At 45.5% G+C, this 22,209-nt stretch overlaps 2 protein-coding genes and 4 long non-coding RNA genes across 11 annotated transcripts in view; 5 read left to right on the forward strand and 1 right to left on the reverse strand.

Moving 5' to 3' along the window:
* The first annotated feature begins 10,320 nt into the window (after positions 1-10,320).
* On the forward strand, positions 10,321-13,943 carry LOC311117866 (ATP synthase subunit f, mitochondrial-like). Of its 4 annotated transcripts, none has more exons than XM_084192770.1 (4): positions 10,321-10,397; positions 11,147-11,254; positions 13,400-13,516; positions 13,817-13,943. In XM_084192770.1, the coding sequence occupies exons 1-4, from the start codon at positions 10,382-10,384 to the stop codon at positions 13,843-13,845; spliced, it is 270 nt and encodes an 89-aa protein (XP_084048896.1). In that variant the 5' UTR covers positions 10,321-10,381; the 3' UTR covers positions 13,846-13,943. The 4 variants fall into 4 exon arrangements, with proteins under 4 accessions (XP_084048896.1, XP_084048894.1, XP_084048895.1 ...); XM_084192768.1 differs by lacking the exon at positions 13,817-13,943 and adding an exon at positions 13,598-13,686; XM_084192769.1 differs by having other exon boundaries at positions 10,378-10,418.
* On the forward strand, positions 11,272-13,391 carry LOC311117867. Its single transcript, XR_014611729.1, has 3 exons — positions 11,272-11,329; positions 11,382-11,649; positions 13,298-13,391. It is a non-coding gene; the product is annotated as an uncharacterized lncRNA (long non-coding RNA).
* Positions 13,944-15,353: 1,410 nt separating the features above from the next.
* On the forward strand, positions 15,354-17,020 carry LOC311117864. Its single transcript, XR_014611727.1, has 3 exons — positions 15,354-15,552; positions 16,075-16,312; positions 16,545-17,020. It is a non-coding gene; the product is annotated as an uncharacterized lncRNA (long non-coding RNA).
* A 22-nt stretch (positions 17,021-17,042) lies between these two features.
* Positions 17,043-18,096, forward strand: LOC311117865. The gene is made up of 3 exons (XR_014611728.1): positions 17,043-17,098; positions 17,339-17,396; positions 17,629-18,096. It is a non-coding gene; the product is annotated as an uncharacterized lncRNA (long non-coding RNA).
* A 194-nt stretch (positions 18,097-18,290) lies between these two features.
* On the forward strand, positions 18,291-20,591 carry LOC311117862. Its single transcript, XR_014611726.1, has 5 exons — positions 18,291-18,354; positions 18,711-19,403; positions 19,492-19,712; positions 19,799-20,064; positions 20,557-20,591. It is a non-coding gene; the product is annotated as an uncharacterized lncRNA (long non-coding RNA).
* Positions 20,592-21,656: 1,065 nt separating this feature from the next.
* Positions 21,657-22,209, reverse strand: part of cpsf4 (cleavage and polyadenylation specific factor 4) — a 5,450-nt gene continuing 4,897 nt past the window's right edge. Inside the window, exons 6-7 of one of the 3 annotated variants that reach the window (XR_014611724.1) lie at positions 21,822-22,209; positions 21,657-21,760 (exon numbers count right to left, since the gene is read on the reverse strand). The exon at positions 21,822-22,209 is cut by the window's right edge and continues 1,183 nt beyond it. The gene's annotated coding sequence lies outside the window, so the exon portion shown is untranslated. The other 2 variants (XR_014611725.1, XM_084192766.1) reach the window with 2 other exon arrangements.

Here is a 22,209-nt window from a genome sequence, read left to right on the forward strand (position 1 = left end):
ATTACTGGGGTCAAATTTGTCTCCACTTTTGTGGATTGGGGTGATCAGACCTTGGTTCCAAATATGGAGAAGATGCCAGAGCTGAGGATGATGTTGAAGACTTTAAGAATAGACAAAAGTCTGGGTACCTACCTGCTCTTAAGACCATTAGGTTTGAGCAGAGCAAACTCTGTCTCTCTCTCTCTCACTCTCTCTCTCTCTCTCTCTCTCTCTCTCTCTCTCTCTCCTCTCTCTCTCTCTCTCTCTCTCTCTCTCTCTCTCTTTCTCTCTCTCTCTCTCGCTCTCTCTCTCTCTCACTCTCTCTCTCTCTCTTTCTCTCACCTCTCTCTCTCTCTCTATATATATATATATCTCTCTCCTCTCTCACTCTCTCTCTCCTCTCTCTGATTCTCTCACTTTCTCTCTCTCTCTCTCACGCTCTCTCTCTCTCTCCTCTCTCGCTCTCGCTCTCTCTCTCTCTCTGTCTCTCTCTCTCTCTCTCTCTCTCTTTCTCTCTCTCCTCTCTCTCACTCTCTCACTCTCTCTCTCTCTCTCTCTCTCTCTCTCTCTCTCTCTCTCTCTCTCTCTCTCTCTCTCCTCTCTCACTCTCTCTCTCCTCTCTCTGATTCTCTCACTTTCTCTCTCTCTCTCTCACGCTCTCTCTCTCTCTCTCCCCCCCCCCCCCGATTATCTTCTATATCTCAGCAGCAGTGTTTGTTGATCAGAGGTTGCTAGACAACGGCTCCTTTATCAGCCTTATTGTAGAGGAGAGGACAAACAGAGCTGTGTGGAGGAGAGAGAGAGATGGAGAGAGTGGGAAAGAGGAGGGGAGAGAGAGATGGGGAGAGTGGGAAAGAGGAGGGGAGAGAGAGATGGAGAGGAGTGGGAAAGAGGAGGGGAGAGAGAGATGGGGAGAGTGGGAAAGAGGAGGGGAGAGAGAGAAGGAGAGAGTGGGAAAGAGGAGGGGAGAGAGAGATGGAGAGAGTGGGAAAGAGGAGGGGAGAGAGAGATGGAGAGAGTGGGAATGAGGAGGGGAGAGAGAGATGGAGAGAGTGGGAAAGAGGAGGGGAGAGAGAGATGGAGAGAGTGGAAAGAGGAGGGGATAGAGAGATGGAGAGAGTGGGAAAGAGGAGGGGAGAGAGAGATGGAGAGAGTGGGAAAGAGGAGGGGAGAGAGATGGAGAGAGTGGGAAAGAGGAGGGGGAGAGAGAGATGGAGAGAGTGGGAAAGAGGAGGGGAGAGAGATGGAGAGAGTGGGAAAAGGAGGGGAGAGAGAGATGGAGAGAGTGGGAAAGAGGAAGGGGGAGAGAGAGATGGAGAGAGTGGGAAAGAGGAGGGGAGAGAGAGATGGAGAGAGTGGGAAAGAGGAGGGGAGAGAGAGATGGAGAGAGTGGGAAAGAGGAGGGGAGAGAGAGATGGAGAGAGTGGGAAAGAGGAGGGGGAGAGAGAGATGGAGAGAGTGGGAAAGAGGAGGGGAGAGAGAGATGGAGAGAGTGGGAAAGAGGAGGGGAGAGAGAGATGGAGAGAAGTGGGAAAGAGGAGGGGAGAGAGAGAGAGAGAGTGGGAAAGAGAGATGGAGAGAGTGGGAAAGAGGAGGGGAGAGAGAGAGAGTGGGAAAGAGAGATGGAGAGAGTGGGAAAGAGAGAGAGATGGAGAGAGTGGAAAAGAGAGAGAGGTGGAGAGAGTGGGAAAGAGAGAGAGATGGAGAGAGTGGGAAAGAGCTGTGAGAGAGATGGAGAGAGTGGGAAAGAGGAGGGGAGAGAGTGGGAAAGAGGAGGGGAGAGAGTGATGGAGAGAGAGATGGAGAGAGTGGGAAAGAGAGAGAGATGGAGAGAGTGGGAAAGAGCTGGAGAGAGAGATGGAGAGAGTGGAAAAGAGAGAGAGATGGAGAGGATGTGGAAAGAGAGATATGGAGAGAGAGATGGAGAGAGTGGGAAAGAGCGATATGGAGAGAGATATGGAGAGAGTGGGAAGAGCGATATGGAGAGAGATATGGAGAGAGTGGGAAAGTGAGAGAGATGGAGAGAGTATGGAGAGAGTGGGAAAGAGCGATATGGAGAGATATATGGAGAGAGTGGGAAAGAGAGAGAGATGGAGAGAGTGGGAAAGAGGAGGGAAAGGGGGGGCTAAAGGTCAGATCGAAACACTCAGCCGTCCCTCTCTCCTCTTTTCCTCTCTCCTCCTCTCTCCTCTCCTCTCTCCTCCTCTCTCCCTCTCTCCTTCTCTCTCCCTCTCTCCTCTCTCCTCTCTCCTCCTCTCTCCTCTCTCCTCCTCTCTTCTCTCTCCTCTCTCCTCCTCTCCTCCTCTCTCCCTCTCTCCTCTCTCCTCTGGTCCTCCTCCCTCCCTCTCTCCTCCTCTCTCCCTCTTTCCTCTCTCCTCCTCTCTCCCTCTCTCCTCTCTCCTCTCTCTCTCTCTCCTCTCTCCTCCTCTCTCCCTCTCTTTTTCTCTCCTCCTCTCTCCCTCTCTCCTCTCTCCTCCTCTCTCCCTGTCTCCTCTCTCCTCCTCTCTCCTCCTCTCTCCTCCTCTCTCCCTCTCCTCCCTCCCCCCTCCCCTCTCCTCCCTCCCCCTCCCTCCTCTTCTCCTCTCTCCTCCCTCCTCTCCTCCCCTCCTCCCTCCTCTCTCCTCCCCTCCCTCCTATCCCTCTCCTTTCTCTCCTCCTCTCCTCCTCTCTCCTCCCTCCCCCTATCCCTCTCCTCCTCTCTCCTCCCTCCTCCCTCCCTCTCCCTCTCTTCCTTCTGCTATAAAGACAAAGAGCTGAGACAATAGATATTTATAGCAGCACCCCTCCAGGCCAACTGCCTCTTGAAATCACCAATGTCTTTGTGTGTGGTGTGTGTGTGTGTGTGTGTGTGTGTGTGTGTGTGTGTGTGTGTGTGTGTTTACCATCAGCAGTACTCCAATTAATTGTCTACCAGCTCAAACAGAATATCAGAGAGACAGTCATAGTTCACCACACACACACCCACCCACCCACACACCCACCCACACACACACACACACACCCACCCACACACACACCCACACACACACACACACACACACACCCACACACCCACACATACACACCCACCTGCACACTAGACTGCTCTGAGGCTGAAATTTAAATCAGCAGTTTGTTTCTGTCAGAGCTGATTCTGCTGATGGATACCTCTGTGTGTGGCCGCGTGCGTGTGTGCATGTGTGTGTGTGGTGTGGGTGTTTGGGAACCAGGGTGTGTGTGTGTGGTGTGGGTGTTTGGGAACCAGGGTGTGTGTGTGGTGTGGGTGTTTGGGAACCAGGGTTGTGTGTGGTGTGGGTGTTTGGGAACCAGGGTGTGTGTGCGGTGTGGGTGTTTGGGAACCAGGGTGTGTGTGGTGTGGGTGTTTGGGAACCAGGGTGTGTGTGTGGTGTGGGTGTTGGGAACCAGGGTGTGTGTGTGTGGGTGTTTGGGAACCAGGGTGTGTGTGTGGTGTGGGTGTTTGGGAACCAGGGTGTGTGTGGTGTGGGTGTTTGGGAACCAGGGTGTGTGTGTGGTGTGGGTGTTTGGGACCAGGGTGTGTGTGTGGTGTGGGTGTTTGGGAACCAGGGTGTGTGTGGTGTGGGTGTTTGGGAACCAGGGGGTGTGTGTGTGGTGTGGGTGTTTGGGAACCAGGGTCGTGTGTGTGGTGTGGGTGTTTGGGAACCAGGGTGTGTGTGTGTGTGGGGTGTTTGGGAACCAGGGTGTGTGTGTGGTGTGGGTGTTTGGGAACCAGGGTGTGTGTGTGTGGTGTGGGTGTTTGGGAACCAGGGTGTGTGTGTGGTGTGGGTGTTTGGGAACCAGGGTGTGTGTGTGGTGTGGGTGTTTGGGAACCAGGGTGTGTGTGTGGTGTGGTGTTTGGGAAACCAGGGTGTGTGTGTGGTGTGGGTGTTTGGGAACCAGGGTGTGTGTGTGGTGTGGGTGTTTGGGAACCAGGGTGTGTGTGCGGTGTGGGTGTTTGGGAACCAGGGTGTGTGTGTGGTGTGGGTGTTTGGGAACCAGGGTGTGTGTGCGGTGTGCGCCTCTCAATAGGAACAGAGTGAAACAGTGATTGGATTCAGTTCCTACCCCCTCATTTAAATAACAGACGCACGACAGAGCTACATCTGGTATCCACACTGTCACCTTCAGATAGAGGAGAGGAGAGAGGGAGGAGAGGAAGGAGAGGAGAGAGAGAGGAGAGGAGAGGAGAGGAGAGGAGAGGAGAGGAGAGGAGAGGAGAGGAGAGGAGAGGAGAGGAGAGGAGAGGAGAGGAGAGGAGAGGAGAGGAGAGGAGAGAGAGAGAGAGAGAGATGGGGGGAGAGAGAGGGGGGGAGAGAGAGGAGAGAGGGAGCAGAGGAGAGAGAGGGAGGACTGGAGAGGAGTATCCACACTGTCACCTTCAGATAGAGGAGAGGAGAGAGGGAGCAGAGGAGAGGAGAGGAGAGGAGAGGAGAGGAGAGGAGAGGAGAGGAGAGGAGAGGAGAGGAGAGGAGAGGAGAGGAGAGGAGAGGAGAGGAGAGGAGAGGAGAGGAGAGGAGAGGAGAGGAGAGGAGAGAGGAGAGAGGGAGGAGAGGAGAGAGGGAGGAGAGGAAGGAGAGAGAGGGGGGGAGAGAGGAAGGAGAGAGAGGGGGAGAGAGAGGAGAGAGGGAGCAGAGGAGAGAGAGGGAGGACTGGAGAGGAGTATCCACACTGTCACTTTCAGATAGAGGAGAGGAGAGGAGAGGAGAGGAGAGGAGAGGAGAGGAGAGGAGAGGAGAGGAGAGGAGAGGAGAGGAGAGGAGAGGAGAGGAGAGGAGAGGAGAGGAGAGGAGAGGAGAGGAGAGGAGAGGAGAGGAGAGGAGAGGAGAGGAGAGGAGAGGAGAGGGCTGGAGAGAGAGAGTGGGATAAATAGATAGAGAGAAAGTAACAAAGAGAGAGATGGAGGAGAGGGCTGGAGAGAGAGAGATGGAGGAGAGGGCTGGAGAGAGAGAGATGGAGGAGAGGGCTGGAGAGAGAGAGATGGAGGAGAGGGCTGGAGAGAGAGATGGAGGAGAGGGCTGGAGAGAGAGAGATGGAGGAGAGGGCTGGAGAGAGAGCGGGACATCATCGATAAGTGCATCGATGATGTCGTCCCCACAGTGACCGTACGTACATACCCCAACCAGAAGCCATGGATTACAGGAAACATCCGCATTGAGCTAAAGGGTAGAGCTGCCGCTTTCAAGGAACGGGACTCTAACCCGGACGCTTATAAGAAATCCCGCTATGACCTCCGACGAACCATCAAACAGGCAAAGAGTCAATACAGGTCTTAGATTGAATCATACTACACTGGCTCTGACGCTCGTCGGATGTGGCAGGGCTTGAAAACTATTACAGACTACAAAGGGAAGCACAGCCGCGAGCTGCCCAGTGACACAAGCCTACCAGACGAGCTAAACCACTTCTATGCTCGCTTCGAGGCAAGCAACACTGAAGCATGCATGAGAGCACCAGCTGTTCCGGACGACTATGTGATCACGCTCTCCGTAGCCGATGTGAGTAAGACTTTTAAGCAGGTCAACATTCACAAGGCCGCAGGGCCAGACGGATTACCAGGACGTGTACTCCGAGCATGTGCTGACCAACTGGCAAGTGTCTTCACTGACATTTTCAACATGTCCCTGACTGAGTCTGTAATACCAACATGTTTCAAGCAGACCACCATAGTCCCCGTGCCCAAGAACTCTAAGATAACCTGCCTAAATGACTACCGACCCGTAGCACTGACGTCTGTAGCCATGAAGTGCTTTGAAAGACTGGTCATGGCTCACATCAACAGCATAATCCCAGAAACCCTAGACCCACTCCAATTTGCATACCGCCCCAACAGATCCACAGATGATGCAATCTCTATCGCACTCCACACTGCCCTTTCCCACCTGGACAAGAGGAACACCTACGTGAGAATGCTATTCATTGACTACAGCTCAGCATTCAACACCATAGTGCCCTCTAAGCTCATCACTAAGCTAAGGATCCTGGGACTAAACACCTCCCTCTGCAACTGGATCCTGGACTTCCTGACGGGCCGCCCCCAGGTGGTAAGGGTAGGTAACAACACATCTGCCACACTGATCCTCAACACGGGGGCCCCTCAGGGGTGCGTGCTCAGTCCCCTCCTGTACTCTCTGTTCACCCATGACTGCATGGCCAGGCACGACTCCAACACCATCATTAAGTTTGCCGACGACACAACAGTGGTAGGCCTGATCACCGACAACGATGAGACATCCTATAGGGAGGAGGTCAGAGATCTGGCCGTGTGGTGCCAGGACAACAACCTCTCCCTCAACGTGACCAAGACAAAGGAGATGATTGTGGACTACAGGAAAAAAAAGAGGACTGAGCACGCCCCCATTCTCATCGACGGGGCTGTAGTGGAACAGGTTGAGAGCTTCAAGTTCCTTGGTGTCCACATCACCAACGAACTATCATGGTCCAAACACACCAAGACAGTCGTGAAGAGGGCACGACAAAGCCTATTCCCCCTCAGGAGACTAAAAAGATTTGGCATGGGTCCTCAGATCCTCAAAGAATTCTACAGCTGCACCATCGAGAGCATCCTGACTGGTTGCATCACCGCCTGGTATGGCAACTGCTTGGCCTCTGACCGCAAGGCACTACAGAGGGTAGTGCGTACGGCCCAGTACATCACTGGGGCAAAGCTCCCTGCCATCCAGGACCTCTATACCAGGCGGTGTCAGAGGAAGGCCCTCAAAATTGTCAAAGACTCCAGCCACCCTAGTCATAGACTGTTCTCTCTGCTACCGCACGGCAAGCGGTACCGGAGTGCCAAGTCTAGGTCCAAAAGACTTCTCAACAGCTTCTACCCCCAAGCCATAAGACTCCTGAACAGCTAATCATGGCTACCCGGACTATTTGCACTGCCCCCCCACCCCATCCTTTTTACGCTGCTGCTACTCTGTTAAGTATTTATGCATAGTCACTTTAACTCTACCCACATGTACATATTACCTCAACTACCTCAACTAGCCGGTGCCCCCGCACATTGACTCTGCAACGGTACCCCCCTGTATATATAGCCTCCCTACTGTCACTTTATTTTACTGTATATATAGCCTCCCTACTGTCACTTTATTTTACTTCTGCTCTTTTTTTCTCAACACTTTTTTGTTGTTGTTGTTTTATTCTTACTTTTTTTGTTTAAAATAAATGCACTGTTGGTTAAGGGCTGTAAGTAAGCATTTCACTGCAATGTCTGCACCTGTTGTATTCGGCGCATGTGACCAATAAAATTTGATTTGATTTGATTTGATTTGATTTGATAAATAGATAGAGAGAAAGTAACAAAGAGAGAGATGGAGGAGCGCGAGAGGAGAGGAGAGGAGAGGAGAGGAGAGGAGAGGAGAGGAGAGGAGAGGAGAGGAGAGGAGAGGAGAGGAGAGGAGAGGAGAGGAGAGGAGAGGAGAGGAGAGATGGAGGAGCGTGAGAGAAAGAGACAGAGTGTTCTAATGACGTTCATTAATTGAAGAGGACAATCTCTAACTTTAACTAAAATCTTAAATCTTTAACTGCAGTATCCCTGCACATTGTAAATTTGATATTGGAACTGACCCTGTATATATATACTGAACAAAAATATAAACGCAACATGCAACAATTTTTAAGGTTTTACTGAGTTACAGTTCATATAAGGAAATCAGTCAATTGAAATAAATCTATTAGGCCCTAATATATGAGTTTCAAATAATTAGGAATAAAGATATGCATCTGTTGGTCACAGATACCTAAAAAAAAAGGAAAAAGAAGTGTGACCACTATTTGCCTCACGCAGCACGACACAGCTCCTTAACATAGAGTGGATCAGTCGCTACCTTCACATAGCGTTTCAGGCTGTTGATTGTGGCCTGTGGAATGTTGTCCCACTCCTCTTCAATGACTGTGCGAAGTTGCTGGATTTTGGCGGGAACTGGAACACGCTGTCGTACGCGTCGATCCAGAGCATCCCAAACGTGCTCAACGGGTGACATGTCTGGTGAGTATGCAGGCCATAGAAGAACTGGGACATTTTCAGTTTCCAGGAATTGTTTACAGATCCTTGCGACATGGGGCCGTCCATTATCATGCTGAAACATGAGGTGATGGCGGCGGATGAATGGCACGACTATGGGCCTCAGGATCTCATCACGGTATCTCTGTGCATTCAAATTGTCATCGATAAAATGCAATTGTGTTTGTTGTCCGCAGCTTATACCAGCCCATACCATAACCCCACCGCCACCATGGGGCACTCTGTTCACAACGTTGACATCAGCAAACCGCTCGCCCACACGACGCCATACACATGGTCTGTGGTTGTGAGGCCGGTTGGACTTACTGCCAAATTCTATGAAACGACGTTGGAGGCGGCTTATGGTAGAGAAATTAACATTAAATTCTCTGGCAACAGCTCTGGTGGACATTCCTGCAGTCAGCATGCCAACTGCACGCTCCCTCAAAACTTGAGACATCTAGAGTGGCCTTTTGTTGTCCCCAGCACAAGGTGCACCTGTGTAATGATCATGCTGTTTAATCATATTCTTGACATGCCACACCTGTCAGGTGGATGGATTATCTTGGCAAATGAGAAATGCTCACTAACAGGGATGTAAACAAATGTGTGCACACAATTTGCGACAAATACGCTTTTTGTGCTTATGGAACATTTCTGGGATCTTTTATTTCAGCTCATGAAACATGGGACCAACACTTTACATGTTGCGTTTATATTTTTGTTCAGAGATTCTTACTTTCTCCTGTTCTTCTTATTTCTATTTCTCGTGTGTTTTTGTTGGTTGAGAGAATGCCAAGAGTGTGCAAGGCAAAGGTGGAAGAACTTTGAAGAATCTCAACACTTTTTTGGTTACTACATGATTCCATATGTGTTATTTCATAGTTTTGATGTCTTCACTACTATTCTACCATGTAAAAAATAAAGAAAAACCCTTAAATGAGTAGGTGTGTCCAAACTTTTGACTGGTACTGTGTAATATATATATATATATATATGATGGGATGTATAGACATTATGGACAGTATGTGGATAGAATATGTAGTATATCTGAAGAATACGTAGGATAGAATAGTATATGTACAGCAATAGTTAAATAGGATGAGCCTTGACTAGAATACAGTATAATATGATATATACTATGCCATTTAGCAGACGCTTTAATCCAAAGCGACTTACAGTCATGTGTACATACATTTTTACGTATGGGTGGTTCCCGGGGATCGAACCCACTACCCTGGCGTTACAAGCGCCGTGCTCTACCAATTGAGCTACAGAGGACCACATTGAGCTACAGAGGACCAGTATATACATATGAAATGAGTAAAACATGATGTAAACATTATTGAAGTGACCAGTGTTCCATGTCTATAGGGCAGCAGTCTCTACGGTGCAGGGTTGAGCAACCTGGTGGTAGTCGCTAGTGACAGTGACTAAGTTCAGGGCAGTAATGGCTATTTAACAGTCTGATGTGCCTTGAGATAGAAGCTGTTTTTTTCAGTCTCTCGGTCCCAGCCTTGATGCACCTGTACTGGCTTCATCTTCTGGATGATAGCGGGGTGGACAGGCCGTGGCTCGGGTGGTTGATGTCATTTTGGCCTTCCTGTGACATCGGGTGCTGTAGGTGTCCTGGAGGGTGGGTAGTTTGCCCCCGGTGATGCGTTGGGCAGACCGCACCACCCTCTGGAGAGTCCTACGGTTGCGGGCGCGGTGCAGTTGCCGTACCAGGCGGTGATACAGCCCGACAGGATGCTCTCAAACTCTGTTACGTTAGGTAATTAGTTAAATGTCAGCTTGAATAGACACCTGATCAAAACCATCATTCTGAAACAAACTGCGTTGAAGATAGTTTATTGCCTATTCCTCTCTGACTGCATTCCGTTATATGTTATCTGCTGCCCTCTAGCGGATAGACGCGGCTCTGCAGACCGGCGAATCAGCTGGTGCGTTCATAAAAAAATGTATCTTTCTGTTATTAGTTGTGTTGTAAAATATATTATGAATCTAAATGTATTTTATTTATTTTTAACAAATAATTTATTGTTATACACCCCTAACAATATTTATAAAAAATATTTTGCCTTGCCACTTTCCTCGCTCATGTCTAGAAGGGATACAGTTATTGTCAAATTGACGTCAACAGTAGATTATAATATTTTAGCATTTTAGCTAGCCCTAACCCTTACCCTCTTCCTAACCTTAAACGAATTATCATAACCTGCTACGTTTTTTTTCTCCTAACCTGTTGCGTACGTTCTCCTAAACTTACTATGAAAAGGGAATTTTGACAAAAGCTGTATCCCTTCTAGACAAAACCACGTTCCTCCCACAATCCTCTCCTTCCATTTCCGTCCCAGCATCCACCGCGGTATTCACTCTCTCCTCCGAGACAAGATGGCGGACAGGATAGGTAACTGCGGTCGTTGTTCCCGTGTGTGAAACGTTTACGTTTGTTTTACGGAACTCACATCTTCCACTTCAGCATTTACACGCAGAAGATTGTATTTAATTGCATAAATAAGCGAGATGTGTGGAGTTTAGTTGATGTTCGGATGTTGTTTGAAGGCCGCGGTTAATCCACGGTTAGAGTCAAGTCAAGGACTTTGCTGTCATGGCCATTCAAAACGGGACAGATACAACTTTATATAACAACTTGGGTATATTGCACGGGGCAAAAAATATTCAGTGACAGCTTCTCTAAAGGGTGTAAATTCAACCAGTTTTACAGCGTGTGGCCGTCCAGACGATATGCTAGGTGGTTAGGTCTTTAGCCAGGGAGGTTAGCTAGCTAAGCTAGTTAGCCTGCAGGACTGGCCTCTGCCTGCATGCAGTTGGCAACGTCTGTAGCTTGCTGGCTAATGACCGCTAAGGGGTTTATAACAACACCTTCTCTCTGAGCGATCCAGGCTCAACATAACTCCCGTGACTTTGAACTAGCCAACTATCTTAACTTTAGTTAGCTATCTAGAGAACTCAAAGTGGTCAGGTAACTTATGCATCTTCGTGGATATGAGAATTTTACACCGCTGGCTCAGGTCTCTAGTGAAATGACATGGTAACCATATAACTTGTAGCAATGAATGGCGGTCTTCGGTGGTGTGTGTGAGTGAGTGAGACGGAGGGTGTGTATTTATTGTGTGTGTGTACCTGTGTCCTTAGTTCCCGTGGGTGAGAAGCGTCTGATGGATGTGAAGCTGGGAGAGCTGGGCTCGTGGCTGGGCAAGAGGGACTTCACTCCCAACGGAGTCCTCGCCAGCATCCGCAATGGTGAGGGTTCTGGGCCAGTTATAACACACACTGACACACAAACACAGTGTCTAACAGTAACATGTCTCTCCCCAGGTCATGACAGATACCCCCTCCCATCTAACAGTAACATGTTGTCTCTCTCCAGGTCATGACAGATACCCCCTCCCATCTAACAGTGTCTAACAGTAACATGTTGTCTCTCTCCAGGTCATGACATATACCCCCTCCCATCTAACAGTAACATGTTGTCTCTCTCCAGGTCATGACATATACCCCCTCCCATCTAACAGTAACATGTTGTCTCTCTCCAGATCATGACAGATACCCCCTCCCATCTAACAGTAACATGTTGTCTCTCTCCAGGTCATGACAGATACCCCCTCCCATCTAACAGTAACATGTTGTCTCTCCAGGTCATGACAGATGCAGTGGTGAAAAAAAGTATTTAGTCAGCCACCAATTGCAAGTTCTCCCACTTAAAAAGATGAGAGAGGCCTGTAATTTTCATCATAGGTACACGTCAACTATGACAGACAAAATGAGGAAAAAATTTTCAGAAAATCACATTGTAGGATTTTTAATGAATTTATTTGCAAATTATGGTGGAAAATAAGTATTTGGTCAATAGTTACTCAATACTTTGTTATATACCCTTTGTTGGCAATGACACATGTCAAACGTTTTCTGTAAGTCTTCACAAGGTTTTCACACACTGTTGCTGGTATTTTGGCCCATTCCTCCATGCAGATCTCCTCTAGAGCAGTGATGTTTTGGGGCTGTCGCTGGGCAACACGGACTTTCAACTCCCTCCAAAGATTTTCTATGGGGTTGAGATCTGGAGACTGGCTAGGCCACTCCAGGACCTTGAAATGCTTCTTACGAAGCCACTCCTTTGTTGCCCGGGCGGTGTGTTTGGGATCATTGTCATGCTGAAAGACCCAGCCACGTTTCATCTTCAATGCCCTTGCTGATGGAAGGAGGTTTTCACTCAAAATCTCACGATACATGGCCCCATTCATTCTTTCTTTTACACGGATCAGTCGTCCTGGTCCCTTTGCAGAAAAACAGCCCCTAAGCATGATGTTTCCACCCCCATGCTTCACAGTAGGTATGGTGTTCTTGGGATGCAACTCAGCATTCTTTGTCCTCCAAACACGATGAGTTGAGTTTTTACCAAAAAGTTATATTTTGGTTTCATCTGACCATATGACATTCTCCCAATCCTCTTCTGGATCATCCAAATGCACTCTAGCAAACTTCAGACGGGCCTGGACATGTACTGGCTTAAGCAGGGGGACACATCTGGCACTGCAGGATTTGAGTCCCTGGCGGCGTAGTGTGTTACTGATGGTAGGCTTTGTTACTTTGGTCCCAGCTCTCTGCAGGTCATTCACTAGGTCCCCCTGTGTGGTTCTGGGATTTTTGCTCACCGTTCTTGTGATCATTTTGACCCCACAGGGTGAGATCTTGCGTGGAGCCCCAGATCGAGGGAGATTATCAGTGGTCTTGTATGTCTTCCATTTCCTAATAATTGCTCCCACAGTTGATTTCTTCAAACCAAGCTGCTTACCTATTGCAGATTCAGTCTTCCCAGCCTGGTGCAGGTCTACAATTTTGTTTCTGGTGTCCTTTGACAGCTCTTTGGTCTTGGCCATAGTGGAGTTTGGAGTGTGACTGTTTGAGGTTGTGGACAGGTGTCTTTTATACTGATAACAAGTTCAAACAGGTGCCATTAATACAGGTAACGAGTGGAGGACAGAGGAGCCTCTTAAAGAAGAAGTTACAGGTCTGTGAGAGCCAGAAATCTTGCTTGTTTGTACGTGACCAAATACTTATTTTCCACCATAATTTGCAAATAAATTCATAAAAAATCCTACAATGTGATTTTCTGGATTTTTTTTCTCAATTTGTCTGTCATAGTTGACGTGTACCTATGATGAAAATGACAGGCCTCTCTCATCTTTTTAAGTGGGAGAACTTGCACAATTGGTGGCTGACTAAATACTTTTTTTCCACACTGTACCCCCTCCCGTCTAACAGTAACATGTCGTCTCTCTCCAGGTCATGACAGATACCCCCTCCCGTCTAACAGTAACATGTTGTCTCTCTCCAGGTCATGACAGATACCCCCTCCTGTCTAACAGTAACATGTCGTCTCTCCAGGTCATGACAGATATTACAACAAGTACATCAACGTGAAGAAGGGAGGTATTGGAGGCGTGGCCATGCTGCTGGTTGGATACGTGGCCCTCAGCTACATGTGGGAGTTCGACCACCTCAGTAAGTAACACACTGGATTGGTTCAAATTCTCTACTCTTCTCCAGAAGTGTGCACTCATTCACTCCCTCTCCATTTAAAAGCATTGGATTGGAGGAAGCGTGGCCAGAGGGGAGTGTCCACCATATTCCTCAGTCCATCCCTTCTGAATCCATGAGGGGGGAGTGTGAGTGCACCCTTCAGGAGAAGGTTACGAGCATGATGACCTCAAAGCACTGTGAAGGAACATCTGATCTCATTTAACCTGCTTCCCTCGCTCTCTGTCCCTCTCTCCATTTCCTCTCTTCTTCTCTCCGTCTCAGAGCACGACCGTTGGAGGAAGTACCACTAAGCCCCGACCCGGCAGGGAGAAGCCTGACCTCTGACCCCTAGTTCTGTAAAATATCACCGTTGTGACCAAGGATAAATAAAACTACTTCTAACATTTAACTGATGGCTGTTGGGTTTTATTACGGTGTTGGATGTTGGAGGCGTGAGTGTTTTTTATTCTGGGTGAAATTAGAAGTTTAGTGTCTGGTTGATGTTAGCTGCAAAGGTTAACTACAGGGGGAGATAATACAAAAGATGAACTTTTTTTTTGAAGGTTTTTTCTTTATTTTCAATATTTTTTACATTGTATAATAAGACTTCAAAACTATGAAATAACACATATGGAATCATATAGTAACCAAAGAAGTGTTAAACAAATTTGAGATTCTTCAAATAGCCACCCCTTTTGCCTTGATGACAACTTTGCACACTTTTGGCATTCTCTCAACCAGCTTCATGAGGTAGTCACCTGGAATGCATTTAAATTAACAGGTGTGCCTAATTAAAAGTTAATTTGTGGAACAGACTAGAACATGACCCGGAGGAACGAGAGACTGACGAACAGGTTTGTTGTATTTTCCAGACTAGAATATGACCCGGAGGAACGAGAGACTGACGAACAGGTTTATTGTATTTTACAGACTAGAACATGACCCGGAGGAACGAGAGACTGACGAACAGGTTTATTGTATTTTACAGACTGAAACAGGTTTATTGTATTTTACAGACTAGAACATGACCCGGAGGAACGAGAGACTGACGAACAGGTTTATTGTATTTTACAGACTAGAACATGACCCGGAGGAACGAGAGACTGACGAACAGGTTTATTGTATTTTACAGACTGGAACAGGTTTGTTGTATTTTCCAGACTAGAACATGACCCGGAGGAACAAGAGACTGACGAACAGGTTTATTGTATTTTACAGACTAGAACATGACCCGGAGGAACGAAAGACTGACGAACAGGTTTATTGTATTTTACAGACTGGAACAGGTTTGTTGTATTTTCCAGACTAGAACATGACCCGGAGGAACAAGAGACTGACGAACAGGTTTATTGTATTTTACAGACTGGAACAGGTTTGTTGTATTTTCCAGACTAGAACATGACCCGGAGGAACAAGAGACTGACGAACAGGTTTATTGTATTTTACAGACTAGAACATGAGCAGGAGGAACAAGAGACTGACTGGAACAGGTTTATTGTATTTTACAGACTAGAACATGACCCGGAGGAACGAGAGACTGACGAACAGGTTTATTGTATTTTACAGACTGGAACAGGTTTGTTGTATTTTCCAGACTAGAACATGACCCGGAGGAACAAGAGACTGACGAACAGGTTTATTGTATTTTACAGACTGGAACAGGTTTGTTGTATTTTCCAGACTAGAACATGACCCGGAGGAACAAGAGACTGACGAACAGGTTTATTGTATTTTACAGACTAGAACATGAGCAGGAGGAACAAGAGACTGACTGGAACAGGTTTATTGTATTTTACAGACTAAAACATGACCCGGAGGAACAAGAGACTGACTGGAACAGGTTTATTGTATTTTACAGACTAGAACATGACCCGGAGGAACAAGAGACTGACTGGAACAGGTTTATTGTATTTTCCAGACTAGAACATGACCCGGAGGAACAAGAGACTGACTGGAACAGGTTTATTGTATTTTACAGACTAGAACATGACCAGGAGGAACAAGAGACTGACGAACAGGTTTATTGTATTTTACAGACTGGAACAGGTTTGTTGTATTTTCCAGACTAGAACATGACCCGGAGGAACAAGAGACTGACGAACAGGTTTATTGTATTTTACAGACTGGAACAGGTTTGTTGTATTTTCCAGACTAGAACATGACCCGGAGGAACAAGAGACTGACGAACAGGTTTATTGTATTTTACAGACTAGAACATGAGCAGGAGGAACAAGAGACTGACTGGAACAGGTTTATTGTATTTTACAGACTAGAACATGACCCGGAGGAACGAGAGACTGACGAACAGGTTTATTGTATTTTACAGACTGGAACAGGTTTGTTGTATTTTCCAGACTAGAACATGACCCGGAGGAACAAGAGACTGACGAACAGGTTTATTGTATTTTACAGACTGGAACAGGTTTGTTGTATTTTCCAGACTAGAACATGACCCGGAGGAACAAGAGACTGACGAACAGGTTTATTGTATTTTACAGACTAGAACATGAGCAGGAGGAACAAGAGACTGACTGGAACAGGTTTATTGTATTTTACAGACTAGAACATGACCCGGAGGAACAAGAGACTGACTGGAACAGGTTTATTGTATTTTACAGACTAGAACATGACCCGGAGGAACAAGAGACTGACTGGAACAGGTTTATTGTATTTTCCAGACTAGAACATGACCCGGAGGAACAAGAGACTGACTGGAACAGGTTTATTGTATTTTACAGACTAGAACATGACCAGGAGGAACAAGAGACTGACGAACAGGTTTATTGTATTTTACAGACTGGAACAGGTTTGTTGTATTTTCCAGACTAGAACATGACCCGGAGGAACAAGAGACTGACGAACAGGTTTATTGTATTTTACAGACTGGAACAGGTTTGTTGTATTTTCCAGACTAGAACATGACCCGGAGGAACAAGAGACTGACGAACAGGTTTATTGTATTTTACAGACTAGAACATGAGCAGGAGGAACAAGAGACTGACTGGAACAGGTTTATTGTATTTTACAGACTAGAACATGACCCGGAGGAACAAGAGACTGACTGGAACAGGTTTATTGTATTTTACAGACTAGAACATGACCCGGAGGAACAAGAGACTGACTGGAACAGGTTTATTGTATTTTACAGACTAGAACATGACCCGGAGGAACAAGAGACTGACTGGAACAGGTTTATTGTATTTTACAGACTAGAACATGACCAGGAGGAACAAGAGACTGACGAACAGGTTTATTGTATTTTACAGACTAGAACATGACCCGGAAGAACAAGAGACTGACCAACAGGTTTATTGTATTTTACAGACTAGAACAGGTTTATTGTATTTTACAGACTAGAACATGACCCGGAGGAACGAGAGACTGACGAACAGGTTTATTGTATTTTACAGACTGGAACAGGTTTGTTGTATTTTCCAGACTAGAACATGACCCGGAGGAACAAGAGACTGACGAACAGGTTTATTGTATTTTACAGACTGGAACAGGTTTGTTGTATTTTCCAGACTAGAACATGACCCGGAGGAACAAGAGACTGACGAACAGGTTTATTGTATTTTACAGACTAGAACATGAGCAGGAGGAACAAGAGACTGACTGGAACAGGTTTATTGTATTTTACAGACTAGAACATGACCCGGAGGAACAAGAGACTGACTGGAACAGGTTTATTGTATTTTACAGACTAGAACATGACCCGGAGGAACAAGAGACTGACTGGAACAGGTTTATTGTATTTTCCAGACTAGAACATGACCCGGAGGAACAAGAGACTGACTGGAACAGGTTTATTGTATTTTACAGACTAGAACATGACCAGGAGGAACAAGAGACTGACGAACAGGTTTATTGTATTTTACAGACTGGAACAGGTTTGTTGTATTTTCCAGACTAGAACATGACCCGGAGGAACAAGAGACTGACGAACAGGTTTATTGTATTTTACAGACTGGAACAGGTTTGTTGTATTTTCCAGACTAGAACATGACCCGGAGGAACAAGAGACTGACGAACAGGTTTATTGTATTTTACAGACTAGAACATGAGCAGGAGGAACAAGAGACTGACTGGAACAGGTTTATTGTATTTTACAGACTAGAACATGACCCGGAGGAACAAGAGACTGACTGGAACAGGTTTATTGTATTTTACAGACTAGAACATGACCCGGAGGAACAAGAGACTGACTGGAACAGGTTTATTGTATTTTCCAGACTAGAACATGACCCGGAGGAACAAGAGACTGACTGGAACAGGTTTATTGTATTTTACAGACTAGAACATGACCAGGAGGAACAAGAGACTGACGAACAGGTTTATTGTATTTTACAGACTAGAACATGACCCGGAAGAACAAGAGACTGACCAACAGGTTTATTGTATTTTACAGACTAGAACAGGTTTATTGTATTTTACAGACTAGAACATGACCCGGAGGAACGAGAGACTGACGAACAGGTTTATTGTATTTTACAGACTGGAACAGGTTTGTTGTATTTTCCAGACTAGAACATGACCCGGAGGAACAAGAGACTGACGAACAGGTTTATTGTATTTTACAGACTGGAACAGGTTTGTTGTATTTTCCAGACTAGAACATGACCCGGAGGAACGAGAGACTGACGAACAGGTTTATTGTATTTTACAGACTGGAACAGGTTTGTTGTATTTTCCAGACTAGAACATGACCCGGAGGAACAAGAGACTGACGAACAGGTTTATTGTATTTTACAGACTGGAACAGGTTTGTTGTATTTTCCAGACTAGAACATGACCCGGAGGAACAAGAGACTGACGAACAGGTTTATTGTATTTTACAGACTAGAACATGAGCAGGAGGAACAAGAGACTGACTGGAACAGGTTTATTGTATTTTACAGACTAGAACATGACCCGGAGGAACAAGAGACTGACTGGAACAGGTTTATTGTATTTTACAGACTAGAACATGACCCGGAGGAACAAGAGACTGACTGGAACAGGTTTATTGTATTTTCCAGACTAGAACATGACCCGGAGGAACAAGAGACTGACTGGAACAGGTTTATTGTATTTCACAGACTAGAACATGACCAGGAGGAACAAGAGACTGACAAACAGGTTTATTGTATTTTACAGACTAGAACATGACCCGGAAGAACAAGAGACTGACCAACAGGTTTATTGTATTTTACAGACTAGAACAGGTTTATTGTATTTTACAGACTAGAACATGACCCGGAGGAACGAGAGACTGACGAACAGGTTTATTGTATTTTACAGACTGGAACAGGTTTGTTGTATTTTCCAGACTAGAACATGACCCGGAGGAACAAGAGACTGACGAACAGGTTTATTGTATTTTACAGACTAGAACAGGTTTATTGTATTTTACAGACTAGAACATGACCAGGAGGAACAAGAGACTGACGAACAGGTTTATTGTATTTTACAGACTAGAACATGACCCGGAGGAACAAGAGACTGACTGGAACAGGTTTATTGTATTTTCCAGACTAGAACATGACCAGGAGGAACAAGAGACTGACTAGAACAGGTTTATTGTATTTTACAGACTAGAACAAGAGACTGACTGGAACAGGTTTATTGTATTTTCCAGACTAGAACATGACCTGAGGGAACAAGAGACTGACTGGAACAAGAGACTGACTGGAACAGGTTTATTGTATTTTCCAGACTAGAACATGACCTGGAGGAACAAGAGACTGACTGGAACAAGAGACTGACTGGAACAGGTTTATTGTATTTTCCAGACTAGAACATGACCCGGAGGAACAAGAGACTGACGAACAGGTTTATTGTATTTTACAGACTAGAACATGACCAGGAGGAACAAGAGACTGACGAACAGGTTTATTGTATTTTACAGACTGGAACAGGTTTATTGTATTTTACAGACTAGAACATGACCCAGAGGAACAAGAGACTGACTGGAACAGGTTTATTGTATTTTCCAGACTAGAACATGACCAGGAGGAACAAGAGACTGACTGGAACAGGTTTATTGTATTTTACAGACTAGAACATGACCCGGAGGAACAAGAGACTGACTGGAACAGGTTTATTGTATTTTACGGAGGAACAAGAGACTGACTGGAACAGGTTTGTTGTATTTTCCAGACTAGAACATGACCCGGAGGAACAAGAGACTGACGAACAGGTTTATTGTATTTTACAGACTAGAACAGGTTTATTGTATTTTACAGACTAGAACATGACCCGGAGGAACAAGAGACTGACGAAAAGGTTTATTGTATTTTACAGACTAGAACATGACCAGGAGGAACAAGAGACTGACGAACAGGTTTATTGTATTTTACAGACTGGAACAGGTTTATTGTATTTTACAGACTAGAACATGACCCGGAGGAACAAGAGACTGACTGGAACAGGTTTATTGTATTTTCCAGACTAGAACATGACCAGGAGGAACAAGAGACTGACTGGAACAGGTTTATTGTATTTTACAGACTAGAACATGACCCGGAGGAACAAGAGACTGACTGGAACAGGTTTATTGTATTTTACGGAGGAACAAGAGACTGACTGGAACAGGTTTGTTGTATTTTCCAGACTAGAACATGACCCGGAGGAACAAGAGACTGACGAACAGGTTTATTGTATTTTACAGACTAGAACAGGTTTGTTGTATTTTACAGACTAGAACATGACCCGGAGGAACGAGAGACTGATGAACAGGTTTATTGTATTTTACAGACTGGAACAGGTTTGTTGTATTTTCCAGACTAGAACATGACCCGGAGGAACAAGAGACTGACGAACAGGTTTATTGTATTTTACAGACTAGAACATGACCCGGAGGAACAAGAGACTGACTGGAACAGGTTTATTGTATTTTACAGACTAGAACAGGTTTATTGTATTTTACAGACTAGAACATGACCCGGAGGAACAAGAGACTGACTGGAACAGGTTTATTGTATTTTACAGACTAGAACAGGTTTATTGTATTTTACGGAGGAACAAGAGACTGACTGGAACAGGTTTATTGTATTTTCCAGACTAGAACATGACCCGGAGGAACAAGAGACTGACTAGAACAGGTTTATTGTATTTTACAGACTAGAACAGGTTTATTGTATTTTACAGACTAGAACATGACCAGGAGGAACAAGAGACTGACGAACAGGTTTATTGTATTTTACAGACTAGAACATGACCCGGAGGAACAAGAGACTGACTGGAACAGGTTTATTGTATTTTCCAGACAAGAACATGACCAGGAGGAACAAGAGACTGACTAGAACAGGTTTATTGTATTTTACAGACTAGAACAAGAGACTGACTGGAACAGGTTTATTGTATTTTCCAGACAAGAACATGACCAGGAGGAACAAGAGACTGACTAGAACAGGTTTATTGTATTTTACAGACTAGAACAGGTTTATTGTATTTTACAGACTAGAACATGACCAGGAGGAACAAGAGACTGACGAACAGGTTTATTGTATTTTCCAGACTAGAACATGACCCGGAGGAACAAGAGACTGACGAACAGGTTTATTGTATTTTACAGACTAGAACAGGTTTGTTGTATTTTACAGACTAGAACATGACCCGGAGGAACGAGAGACTGATGAACAGGTTTATTGTATTTTACAGACTGGAACAGGTTTGTTGTATTTTCCAGACTAGAACATGACCCGGAGGAACAAGAGACTGACGAACAGGTTTATTGTATTTTACAGACTAGAACATGACCCGGAGGAACAAGAGACTGACTGGAACAGGTTTATTGTATTTTACAGACTAGAACAGGTTTATTGTATTTTACAGACTAGAACATGACCCGGAGGAACAAGAGACTGACTGGAACAGGTTTATTGTATTTTACAGACTAGAACAGGTTTATTGTATTTTACGGAGGAACAAGAGACTGACTGGAACAGGTTTATTGTATTTTCCAGACTAGAACATGACCCGGAGGAACAAGAGACTGACTAGAACAGGTTTATTGTATTTTACAGACTAGAACAGGTTTATTGTATTTTACAGACTAGAACATGACCAGGAGGAACAAGAGACTGACGAACAGGTTTATTGTATTTTACAGACTAGAACATGACCCGGAGGAACAAGAGACTGACTGGAACAGGTTTATTGTATTTTCCAGACAAGAACATGACCAGGAGGAACAAGAGACTGACTAGAACAGGTTTATTGTATTTTACAGACTAGAACAAGAGACTGACTGGAACAGGTTTATTGTATTTTCCAGACAAGAACATGACCAGGAGGAACAAGAGACTGACTGGAACAGGTTTATTGTATTTTCCAGACAAGAACATGACCAGGAGGAACAAGAGACTGACTAGAACAGGTTTATTATATTTTACAGACTAGAACAAGAGACTGACTGGAACAGGTTTATTGTATTTCACAGACTAGAACATGCTGAAAGTTTGTGTAATCTACAAAGGCAACACATATCTGTCACACCACATCTCCCCACCACCTCTGGTGAAAAAAAGTGTGTGTAAGGATCCAACACAGCAACGTCACAGCTGAAGAGTTCTGTTTCAATTCATGAAGGTTGGACTCTGAAGCCAGTAAAATGGGAGTATTCTGGATGAATAACAGGCCACATCCAGGATTAAGATAAACCATGCGTTGGTTAGAATGTAAACTAGTCCCTT

The sequence above is a fragment of the Coregonus lavaretus genome, assembly GCF_964263955.1.
Source record: "Coregonus lavaretus genome assembly, contig: HAP1_SCAFFOLD_5585, whole genome shotgun sequence".
Taxonomy (NCBI): Eukaryota; Metazoa; Chordata; class Actinopteri; order Salmoniformes; family Salmonidae; genus Coregonus; species Coregonus lavaretus.

Excerpts from the sequence above, each read along its gene's own strand:
- LOC311117866 (XM_084192767.1), top strand. The coding sequence starts at position 10,382 with ATGGCGGACAGGATAGGTAACTGCGGTCGTTGTTCCC. Across the intron at positions 10,419-11,146 it reads TAACTGCGGTCGTTGTTCCC|TTCCCGTGGGTGAGAAGCGT; the intron begins GTGTGTGAAACG and ends CTGTGTCCTTAG. Across the intron at positions 13,517-13,597 it reads GTGGGAGTTCGACCACCTCA|CATTGGATTGGAGGAAGCGT; the intron begins GTAAGTAACACA and ends TCCATTTAAAAG.